We start from the raw sequence: 12,630 nt of genomic DNA on the forward strand, positions 1-12,630 counted from the left end.
TATAATCACCAGCCTACTTGCTCAGTCTCCCTTCTGCTATTAACCCAACTTTGCAAAGAACATCTTCTGTATGTGTCAGGAGTCAGTTTCTACGCGTGCAATTAGAGTCAAGGGTAAGGCACACTGATTATTTCATTTTTGTTTTGTTTTGTCCTGAGATGACGCCATACGGTACCGCATGAAAGCTTTGCACACATTTCTCTCCAAGGTTTATCTCGTGCATCACCCTTTCCTGCAGCGTTCCTCTCCTATCCTCGCGCTACAGCTGCAAAGAGAGCCCGAGCAGGCCGGGAACCTGATCTCGCCCGCCAGGTGAGCCCTGGACGGAGGTGGCCGCTCTGGGACCACGAGCAGCACTCCCGCGGGGAATTTGCTGGAAGGGAAATAGGTGTCTCTTCCCTCAGCGGGGCTCCAGTCCCAGGGGGCGGCGGTTCTAACTTTGTTCGCCCCACCTCTCGGGAGCCCCGCGCGCAGGGGCTACTGATCCACGCAGCCTGCGTCGCAAGGACACACGCGCCCCCTTCCGAGGGCTCGCCCCCAACCCCCTGGCGCCGGGCAGCGCCGCGCCGCCGCTCCGTCCTATGCGCGCGCGCTTCCCGCTCGAGTTCGGCGCAGGACCCCGGCGGCCCGCGGGCGCCCAGGCGGAGCCCGGCCTCGCGCCCCCGCGCCCGGGGCAGCCAGCGCGCGCCCGCCCCGCCCCCGCCCCGCCCATGCCCCGCCCCGCCCCGCCGGCACCGCCCCTCCGGCCCGCCCCCCGTCTCCTCCCCGCCCCCAGCAGCCGACGAGTGGCCGCGGCGGCCGCAGGACCCAGTTCGCTCAGACAAGAGGGCGGGTGGAGGAGGAAGCGGCCGATCCCCGAGTCTGCTCCGGCGCCGCCGAGCACCGCCCGCCTCAGCCGACCAGCCCCGTCGGCTCCGGGGCCCCGCCAAGCCGAGAGGAGGGGAAGGCGGAGGCGGCTGCGTGGAGGCGGCGGGGGCGCGGGCGCGGGCGGAGGCGGCGCGGCCGGCCGCGGCTGCCGCTTTGTTGTGCGGCCCGGGCCGAGGAAGGAGAAGTGGGAGGAGGGGGGAGCTCGGCGTCCCGCTCCCTCCGCGGCTCATGGCGACGACGCTCGGCACATCCGGGACCCTCCGGCCGTGGCGGCCGCGGCGCCGGCTGCTCGGGCCCCAGCCCCGGCCGCTGTGGTGACTCCGCCGCGCCTCGCCGTCGCCCCCGCCCCGCCCGCCGGCCGCCGGCCCCGGGCCCCGCGCCGCGGCTGCAGCCCCGCCGCCCCCGCCGCCGGGGACATGTCTAACCCCGGGGGCCGGAGGAACGGGCCCGTCAAGCTGCGCCTGACAGGTGAGGGGGAAGGGGGCGGGCGGGCGGCGGGACCCGGCCGGGGCAGCCGCGGGGCGGGCGAGCCGGCGGGGGGTGCCTGTGGCCTTGGCAAGGGCCAGGGTCGCGATCAATGGTGAGGTGGGGGTCGGGGCCGTGGGAAGGCCTAGTTCAGGGAGAGTCGTGGCAAAAGCACTCGCCCTTGTTTGGAAATACTTGAAAAAGCCAAGGGTGACTCGGGGGGTCTTTTGTTGAGGGGAGGGGGCCCCGGGTTGGAATTCCAGGCGGACTTGAGGTCGGAAAGCCCTGGCCGGGGAGCGCGGCTGCCTCCCGGGGCCTCGGGGAGCGGCCGCTGGGCTGCCGCCCAGGTGGGGTCGTTGAGGGGATGAGGCGCTCGGGTGCGGGGAGGACTGAACCCGGCGGCTGGCTGCGCGCAGTAAACACTCCTTAAAGATGGAGCGCTTAACGGAGGGTGTGTGTGTGTGTGTGTGTGTGTGCGCGCGTGTGCTCCCTGGTTGTTAACTTGTTCGCCCACTTGTGCCCGCGTGCAAAAACCTTCCCGGTCTGCTGCCAGGCGCAGCAGCCGGTGCCACACACCTGAGACGCTCGTGGCTGGGAGGGAAGGCGGCTGAGGGTGGCTTTTCCGGCGCCTGCCCGATCCGGCGGCCCCGGCCCGCCGTACGCTCTGTGTTTTGGAAGTGTTTGATTGCAGGGTGAGCATGTTTGGGGTTGTTCCTTGTAGGCCGCAGAACTTGTGTCTCACATCTTAACTCTAGACCGGCTTTACAAACACACTTACTTTCTTTTTTTTTTTTTTTTTTTTTTTGGTACATTTCTAAGTGTGTGCTCATGCAGACTTTCAAGCGAAGTTTCCTCTCTCCTCAGCCTCCTCCTCTCCCCTTTTCTAAATGGAAAAGAATGTCTCTGGAGGGATTGCTAGATAGAAGGCTTCCCTTCCAAAGTGTGTGTGAGTCCAAGCGCATTGAATCTCTGACATGACAGGTCCATTTTGCTTACAGTGCCATTTTTGGTATTCCTACATGGTCGTGTTACCCCATTTTAAGGAAAAATTATTTTTGGTTTGAAAAGCGTAACTGAGATCAGCATAGTTATCCGCGTTTTAACCGTTTACTATTAATAAATTACCCACGTTGATAATCGGATGTGTGGTGAGAAAGATGGTTTTCCGTGTGTGTGTGTGTGTGTGTGTGTGTTTGGGTGGGTGGGTGGATGTGTAAGAGTAAACAGTAATTATGTTTGCCTACACTAGACTTTGAGATTTATATGGACTAATTTTTGTAATTGAATGCTTGTGTGTCACATCCCAGTCCACTGGCTGAACTTTCGAGATACAAACTTGCAGTGAATTTGGTATTTGAGAGTTTAGCCTATGTTGGCTGCAGTTTAAAAAATATGTTACTTTCATGACAGTTTTACTTTCCCTAGGGAAAATTGCAAAGAATCATTAACTGAGTGGTTCTTAATGGAAAAGCTGGATTGGGGGAATGCCTGTCTCCCCTGTTTCCCCCATTCAGTTTCCTTATTTTCTTAGGAATCAATGGAAACCTTTATAAGGGAGCTTTGTTGCTTTCGAGTTTATCTACTGCTGTTCCTCACCGGAGTCAGTCCTGTGTCAGTGATTATGAAAAGAACCTGTGATTCCAGGTGTGCAAAGAGCATCAGAAATAGGCTTTTGGCTATTTATTCCCTTCTAGCCTATATACATAATGAAAAAATGAGGGAGAAACAGGGATTTTTATTTTCTGCAGATAAAATGAGTCTGAGGTTTTTTGTGTGACTCAATAGACCTTAAAGTGTTTATCTGTGGTTCCCTGACTGCATATGATACATTATAAAAATTCATGAGTAAAGTTAGGAGAAAATATTACTTATTTGGGGGGGAGAAGAGAAACACTGGACTAAATTTATAGAGTGATTTTTGTATTTTTAGATTTTCCTGAGGAATTTTAAATATACCGTGTCCCTTTAATTGTAAAAACAGTCAAGGTATTCTCAGTTTCTTAAAACCATTGGGAATTTGTCTCTGTCATATTTTAAGAGAAAAATATTCAAATATTAAAAACATTGCTCTTTCCCTTTTGGTTACATATGATGGATTTTCTTCTGTTTTGCCAGGAAAGTTAACATATATTTTTTCTTTTTTGTTCATTTACAAATTAGATGGTATATATTTTAACAAATAGATCTCAAGAGCTGGATTCAATTAGCAGCTTTTTAGGACATAAACATTAAAGGGTTAGATGGAAAAGATTGTTTTGACTGACTGGATAAATGACAGGGCTGTGTTTGATGTGCGTCCAGGAATTGGTCTGGAGCTGGTGCCCAACTTTTCAGTCCATCTTGAGAAGCCAAATAAAATATTTAACCTAGGCCTCGTTTTGTTTTTTGAAAAAAAAAGTTGATTCTTTGTTAAGACCTTAAGAAATGTTTGGCATACCTTTAGACTAAGTGTTTAACAGTTCATTTAGACCCGGATTCCATAATAGAGGAAAATCGCTAAAAAAAAAAGGCAGATCCCACAGTGAGTTTGTATATGGCTTACAATACATTGGGGCTGTAAGGTGCTTTAAAATTATTGTTCTTTGCTGTATGTTAATATGATACCAGTATTTTAAATTTATAGAGTGCCTTTGATATCAGGGTGCTTTATGAACTGTAGTTACACAGTTATATCCTAATGTGGAGGTGCCCCTTTACTGAAAGGTATAAGCAACTCTCGCGTGGTGACACACTCACTCACATACATACAAACTGAAGGAGAAGAAATATTTGAGCTATGAGATCTCTGCCCACAACAGATATTAGGCTTTTCCACGTATTCTGAAGACCTCAATCAACTAGTGAACTGTTTGGTACTTGTTGATACTAAGATGGTAGGGCTATTTTTATCCCAAATTTGAGATTCCTCCGGCCATTAGTGGTTAAAATCTGATGGGGTCCATCAAGCTACGTTTGTTGTTCTTTATGCTACATTAATACTTGTTCATTAAAATGGGCTCTGTGGTAAAGATACCAATTTCAACAAGTACTTCTAGAGCAAATTGATTATAAAATGTAAAATTTGTATACGTTGTACTTATGAGTGTCTGATATAGGTTTTTCTTACATATTTTTTGCATTTGCTTGTAGTAAAAACTTGGGGGTAATTTTTTGATGATACTGTTTTTGAGAACCAAAGGATGGAAAAAATAGTTTAATATAATTTCTGATATTTAAAACTCTTAGATACGGAGAAGTAACAGATTACTTCTCCAGACCTTTTGGTAATTCAAATGCTTTTCTATGCTGCTCCTCATGTTATTAATTTATAAAACCCTTGGCAGTAATGAGGTTAACCTTGTCTTGCTAATGTAAAAACTTAAAAAATCTGATTTTAGATATGCTGGTATCTTAATATTTTCCTGAATGTTTTATTGATTCAAGGCTTTAAACATTACAACTTGATTATATTTCATAGACTTCTAAGTAGGAAAGTGCCTGTATACCATAGTGACTTATTCTAGGGGTGTTAGTGATTTAAATGTCCCCAATTCATTTTTTTTTCTCTTGGTTTCTGAGGAGGAAGCCAATCTAGCTTAGCTCTTTCCTTTTCTAAGTTATTTCGTCTAGCCTAACCTTTAGACAGGCAGTTGGACCTGCCTAGGTGCTTCATGTAGTTTGGTGTTCATTGGCGAGTAAAGTGTGTGTGTGTGTGTGTTTTGATCATGGATTCTACTTTTTTTCTCTTGGTTGAATTGTAACTGTCACAACATACTAACATGTCATTTATTTAGCATATAATTTAGTGTATTTCCCAAATAACTCAATTTTCAAGATAAATGAAGGACTATACTTTAGGTAACAAGATTTTTACTTTAGCCATTTTTGATGTCATTTAAAGATTTTGAAGACTTTTAAAGATGTAATTTGTCTTATTCCTTTCAATAGACCATACTTAACAGAACTTAGCATTTTATTTATGATTCAGTATCATTATGAGTATAAATTATTGTACTGTTGTAATGTGTAGTATAAGGATATTGTCATGGTGTGTAGAGAGAACTGTTTGACCCTGGCTATTTGGTGATATGTTGTTTAACCCTATTCTTACTGATTTTTCTCTGCCCTCGTTTTGTTTACCGTTGGTTTCTTTGTTCTGTGAATGCTGGCCCCTTGAAATATACTCTTGTAATCAGCATTGTTATGTTTCCATATGAATAACATATATTGAATGCTTATTAAGTGCCAGATACTATTAACAGCTTTAATTCTTACAGTAGCTCCAAGAAATAGAAACTTGGAAGAGGTTAATTAAGTACATGTCACAACCTAAGTTGTCTATGTAGAAAGTCTGTTACAAACTTGTAAGATTTTGTGTGGAAACACGAATACTTTCCATTTATTTGGAATTACCCTTGCTATCCTTGCCATCTTTTAAGGTTCAAGTCCAAGATTACCCTTATCCCTAAAACTTCCCTTGGCCTGAGTTGACCTTTCCTCTGTAACTCACTGAAGGGCATTTGTTGTTTCTATCTGTAAACTCCATGAAGGCAGAATCCTTGTTTCTGCATGGATTAAGAACTTTTGGGCATTTTATTGAACCAATGCTGGAGACACAGAAGTAGTTCCATGTAATTCCATATATGTTCTTTAAGGCTGATGCATTGGGTATGAGTAGCAAGACATGAGGCAATAGATGGGGACTAACCCAGTTAGGACCCTGTTGTATTTAGCCAAGAAGTTTAAATTTTTTTTTTTTTTAAGGCAGTGGAAACCATGAAAGGATTTTAAGCTTTGAAATATTTGATGCTTAGAAACATTAATCTTAGGGCAGTAGGGAGGATGGCCTGGAATAGGAACTGTGGAGACTGATTTTTTTAGGATAATCAGTTAAGAGGATGCTACAAAACCATTGTTCATGTGGTTTTCTTGTTTTAACTTTTATTTATTTCCAGATTTTGTTATTACAGATAATTGCTGTAAACATCTTGGTGTAGATAACTTTGATTTTAAGGATTATTTTCTTAGTATATTTATATAGAAAGAGTGCTATTAATGGATATGGATGTTTTTAAGGTTCTGCATTCATTTTTTTGCAGACTGCTTCCTGAAAGAATTGTGCCTATTTCAGAGCAGTAATGGATAAATAGATATTCCTTTTTACTATTCTGTTACAAGCATTGCCTTTAGTTTGTTTTTAATCCTCACTTGAGGACATGTTTTCATTGATTTCTGGAGTGAGAGGAAGGGAGGAAGAGAGAGGAAGAGAAGGGGAAGGAGAGAGAGAGAGAAAGAGAAACATCTATTTGTTGCCTACTGAACGAGCAGACAGGAATGGAGCCGGCAACCTATGTATGTGCCCTGAGCAGGAATCGAACCCGCAACCTTATGGTGTATGGACAGCGCTCCAACCAACTGTGCCACCCGGCCAGGGCTTGGCATATAGTTTTTAAACATTTATCTGTGAAGCTGAAGATTTTCCTCTCTGTTTACTAATTATATTTCTCTCTGTTGACTTGTTTGGCCTTGTCCTAGTTAATCTGCTAGGGTTTTAGTTTTTCCTTATTAATTTGCCTGAAAATTAAAATATTAGTCTCTTGTCATATTTGCTACAAACATTATCCCCAGTCTGTTATTTGTCTTTTAATTTTGACCATTTTTGGACATGCAGAAATTTGTTATTTTTAGGAGTCAAATCTGTCCAACTTTTCTTTTGTTTTTCCTATTATTTCTATACTTAGGAAGGCCTTTTTCTTCAAGAGGCTTAGTAAATGTTTAAGTACATTTTATTTTAGTATTTTAAAAAAATGGTTTAGGAAGGTCTTTCCCCCAAATGGCTATTTAGTCATCTCATCATTGTTTATTAACCAGTTCTTCCTTTCCACAGTGATACATCTTTTTAGTTATGTTAAATTAGTTATAGTAGAATCATATTATCTCTTGTTCTGTGCCATGCTATTTTCATTATAGTAGTTTTATAATTTATTTTAATATTTTCTTCGTGCCAGAAATTTTTTTCTATATTATATATTTGTTTTTTTCACATGAGTATTAAACTTGTTTAATTTAAAAAGAAATTTCATTGGGGTTGTAATTAGGATTGCATTACTTTGGGAGAAGGAGGTATTTAAGTACAGTATTTAGTTTTCTCACCTAGGAGCATTTTATGTTTTTTTACATTTATTTAAGCTTTTGCCTGTATTGCTCAGGATTGTTTAATAATGTTCTTCCTGTGTTTTAACGTAATTCCAGCTAATTTATATTTGTAGCATTTTCATCGTATTTTCTAATCTTAGTTATTGCTTATATTTAGGAATGCCGTCATACATATTTTTGCTTGATTAGAGGAATTTTGCTGAACACTAAGTCCGTTAGTCTTTTGCTCGATGCTAGTTTTCTGGGTATCAGTATTAGACATTTTTTGCAGTTGACTGTTAACATTTTTCTTTCTTTTGGGTTTTCCCACTAATGTATAATTAATATACAAAGAGGAATTTTATGTTAATTTGTTTTAGAGTAACTTCTGAAAGCATTCACTGCTTTTTTAAAAAAGAAAACTGCATTTAACAAGGCATTAAGTATCAACATGTATTTTAAGTTTGGCAGTTTGGTTTGATTTCTTACTAAAAATTGACAGCAGACATAAAACTTCAGTTTTAAAATAAATCTTGATGATTCATTTTAGGTAGGAACTACTACATAGATGATTGCACAGAGGGCATTTCTTTCTTTCCCCAAAATTTCCTTGTGCCCCTTCATAGCCGGTCTCCTCCCATCCCCAGTCCTTGGCAACCACTAGTTTTCTTTCTGTCACTATAGTTTTGCCTTCTCTAGAATTTTATATAAATGGAATCAGGCTTCTTTCACTTAGCACAGTGTTTTGAGAGCCGTTCATGTTGTATATCAATTGTTCCTATTTATTCCTGAGAAATATGGCATTGTACACATAGATCCCATTTTGTTTATTCATTCAGATATATCCACAGACATTTGTTGTTTCCAGGCTTTGGCCATTATGAATAAAGTTGCTATGACCATTTGAGTACACCTCTCTTTGTGAACATGTTTTTATTTCTCATGATTAGGAATGTTGGGTCGTATGGTAAGTATGTATTTAACGTTAATAAATTGCTAAACTATTTTTCAAAGATGTACTGTTTTGCATTTTTACCAGCAGTGTATGAGAGTTCCAGTTGCTCCCAGTCCTAGTCAACACTTGCCATCGTCAGTCTTTGATTATAGCCATTCTAATTGGTGTGTAGAGATATTTCGGTGTAGCTTTAATTGTAATTCCCATATTGACCTACAGTTTTAGGCATCTTTTCATGGACTTAATTGTTATCCATGTATCTTTGGTTAATATCTGTTCAAATTTTTTGCTCATAGTTTTAAAATTGGGTTGTGTTCTTATTGTTGAGATTTGACAATTCTTTTTGTATTCTGGATACCAGTCCTTTATCAGATATGTGTTTTGCAAGTACTGTTCCCTGTATTGTGACTCCCCCCTCCCCCAGTAGTATCTCAAAGAGCAGAAGTTTTGAATTTTGACTAAGCCCTGTTCTTTATTTTTTTCTTTGTTTTTTTTTTTTTTTAGTCATATTTAAGAAATCTTTTCCTAATTCTCAGTTCTAAAGATTTTCTTCTGTATTTTCTTTTGCATTATTTATAAGATTAGCTCTTACATTTAGATCTATGACCCTTCTAAAATTAATGATTTTTTTAATCCTCACTGAGGGTATTTTTTTCATAGCTTTTCAGAGAGAGTGGGGAGGGGGGAGAGAGAGAGAGAGAGAAAGAGAGAGAGAGAGAGAAACATCGCTGTGAGAGAGACACGTGGATTGGTTGCCTCCCGCATGTGCCCCAACCATGGCCGGGGGTCAAACCTGCAACTGAAGTATGTGCCCTTGACCTGAATCAAACCTGAGACCTTCAGTCTTGGGGCCGATGCTCTAACCACTGAGCCAAACAGGCTAGGGCTGAGGTTAATTTTTTAATATGGTGTGAGAAGTAAGAGTCAAGGTTGTTTTTTTTCTGCCACCCATACGGATACCTGATTTTCCTAGTACTGTTTGTTAAAATACTTTTATTTCCTTGATTGAATTGTCTTGGCACCTTGGCTGAAAAATCAATTGGCAATATACACAATATACATGTAGTTCTATTTCTGGACTCTCTTCTATTTCTTTTATCTGTAGTTCTACCATTTATAAGTTTATCATTTGTAATCTATACTTTTTGATTTCGGTAGCTTTCACATAAGTCTGATTTCAGACATTGATATAAAAGCTTTTCATAAACATTTTGATAAGAATAAGTTAATAAGCATAATCGCATCTTTTGCATTTAGGATCCTGTAATGATTTAGGATCTTGTAATGTTTTAGAGCTTTATTTCATTTACTTAGCCAACAAATATTTGTCAGTTTCTTGACATGTGTCAGCCATTGTTTTTATTATATAGTATCATGAATGGAGATACAAGAAATCAGAGTAAACTAGATTGGAATCTCTCTTTTCAAAATGTCAGACATTTTGAAAGTCATTTGCAATAAACATGACTTAACAAGGTTTGCCTATTTACCTGCTATCAGCTCTCCTCAATCCATATTTGGAAAAGGTGGCATGAAAAGAATAATAAGAATAAACATCTCTAAAATGTAACAATAGAAAAGAAAGGAAATAATTGATTTATTAAGTATGAATTGGATTGTTTTTTAAGTTTGTATTATTTTATATTTATGATCATGTATATTTTTTTCTTTAAGACAAAAGAAAAGAAGAAACAATTTTATTAAAATCCAAGCAGGCTTTTATTTGACCACAGTGCATTCCTGGGAACTGTCACAAAGCAAACATCATAATGTAGATCTTACCTACATATCTTACTGTGAAAGATATACGTGGTAATTTTGTGGGAGGCAGTTGGGATGTTGTAGACAGAATATAGAACTTGGAGGCAGAAAATTTGGGTTCAGATACTATTTATGCTACTGATGAGCTTTGTGCCATCAAGCAAATCACTTATTTTCTTGGTGCCTCTGCTTTTAATTATAAATGCATTCTTTAAATGGCAGTTATTTATTTTAGGATTCTGCTGAACAAAATATAATGTATATGAAAAACACTGTTTAAGCTGTAAAATATTATGTTAATATATTTTGTGATTTTTGACCAAAGACTGTGTTTTAAGTAAGTTAGTTGTAACCAATTATATACTGTGTTTTATAGTAGCAAGTACAACATTAATATAGGTATTGATTTAAATGATATCATGTCTTATAAGATAGGTATAAATGTCTTGTACACCATTGGGGTACCAGTGTATCATAAAGAATTCATATAGTTAAATTAGCTACTGTGTTATGTTTCATTTTTAAATAATATAGAAAACATTTAGAAAATTAACTGTATTCACCCCTCCACCTTTATTTTTGGTTAGAAGTAGAAGAACTTTGGAGAACAGTTTGAATGGCTCAGGATTTTGGAGGTGGGGGAACTGTTTGGATCCAAGTCTTAAATATTCGACTTGCTAAACTTCCCTGTAGCTTGCTGGCCTTTTCAAAAATAGCCTGTAGTTTCACCTCTTGCCAGTAGATGGGGCTATATCTGCACAGGTAGATGTCAAGAGTGAGTAAAGACCTGTGAAACTGGAACAGTCTAAATGAAGGTGCGCACTTGAAATAAATGGAGTTGGAGAATTGAACCACCAAAGGTGATGCTGGCTTCTAATGCAAATACATACTTTAGGATAAACTTCCTTATATAAGCTATGTGCTACATGTTATTTGTTATAAGAATGCAAACAATATTTAGTTCTGTTTTTATTTTTATATGAACTTACGTCATCAGGCTTTAAATATAACTTTCTCTTCTGAAAAGGAAAACTTATTGATTGGTCAGATTATTCAGAATCATATGAATCTAATAAGGTTAAAAGAGTTGTTTTTTAAAATTGAATTTTGGAATTTTTATAAAGGAAGAATGATGGAAAAAATATTTTTAAATTAAGAAAAATAAAATGGCATTTGATACATTCAAAATCCCATGTATAACAGTACTCAGTACATAGTATACTTCAGTAAATATTTGTGAATTAAAGAATGATTTACGAAGTTGGAAAAAACTTACATGGTCTTAAGGACCTCATTTGAAACTTATAATAGGATCTCTCTTTGTGATGTCAGTGTTGAATTCACTGACAACTGTACCTTAGTAATTTTTAAAAAATGTTTTTATTGATTTCTGAGAGAGGAAAGGAGAGGGAGAGAGAGGTGGAAACATCAGTGATGAGAGAGAGTCTGCCTTCTGCACAGCCCCATTGGGGACTGAGCCCACAACCTTGACGTGTGCCCTGATGGGGAATCTAACCATGACCTTCTAGTTCATGGGGCGACGCTCAACCACTGAGCAACTCCATCCAGGTAAAAATTTACTTCTTTACAAAGTAAAGGTCAATCTGATATTCACTGCCAAAAGATCTGTTTTTGCAGTGTCAGCTAAGAAAATTCACGTATATAATCTGTCAACGTTAGGAGGATAATTAATTTTTTTCCAGAGCTCTACAGTGTTAAAGTGTTTTTATTATCTAATTTAATTACTCTTCAGACCCCAACTTTATAGGTATTCTGAATCAATGAAAGTGAAATGAGAACGTTTTATCTGATGAAATTTTTTTCTTGAATCTTATGAAGAGAATAGTAATAGATTTTTAATGGAAAAATTGATACAACTATTTCAGTTTCATCAAAATAAGGTTAGTTGTACCATAGTCCTTTGTAATAAAATATGAATCCTTATGTAGTTTAGTTGTCTACTTCCTAGTTGTTTTGAATTTTTCTTATTTTAGGTAGGTAGGACACCAATATTTTTGTTAGTTTAAAATGGAATTAGTGATGAAATTTCTTCTGCTCTCCAGTTTGGTTAACTCTTAAATCTGTTTTCTCTGAGTAGAAAGAGGACTTGAGTGTGGGGATGGAATATTTGCATATTCCTTTAGGGAACGTTTGTTGAGAGTCTTACATGCACCTAACACCAAAGTATAGGTTCTGGGATTTCAAGAAGAGGTTTGGACCCTGATCTTTCTTTCAGGGAACTTGCATTGTCTACAGACAGGGACAAGACTTGATGGATGAAGTAACCAAACTGTCACTGCTAAAGTTAGTGGTACACGCAGTGAGGGTGAAATAAAAAGGATGAAGCCCGTGGATATTTTTAAGGGAGCTCAGTTTCCAGATTCTAAAATTGATCAGTCTCTTATTTCTTCCTTCCACCTTATAAAGGAAAGGTACATCTCTTGGCTGTCCCAAATAGTACATGCCCT

At 39.8% G+C, this 12,630-nt stretch overlaps 1 protein-coding gene across 1 annotated transcript in view; it reads left to right on the forward strand.

Moving 5' to 3' along the window:
- Positions 1-781: 781 nt before the first annotated feature.
- The window catches only part of SMURF2 (SMAD specific E3 ubiquitin protein ligase 2), a 75,393-nt gene continuing 63,544 nt past the window's right edge, over positions 782-12,630 (forward strand). The window contains exon 1 of the mRNA XM_081116179.1: positions 782-1,335. Coding sequence (XP_080972305.1) covers positions 1,284-1,335 — 52 coding nt within the window. The 5' untranslated portion in view covers positions 782-1,283. The remainder of the gene's footprint in view (positions 1,336-12,630) is intronic.

The sequence above is a fragment of the Miniopterus schreibersii genome (genome assembly GCF_964146895.1).
Source record: "Miniopterus schreibersii genome assembly, chromosome: 16".
Taxonomy (NCBI): domain Eukaryota; kingdom Metazoa; phylum Chordata; class Mammalia; order Chiroptera; family Miniopteridae; genus Miniopterus; species Miniopterus schreibersii.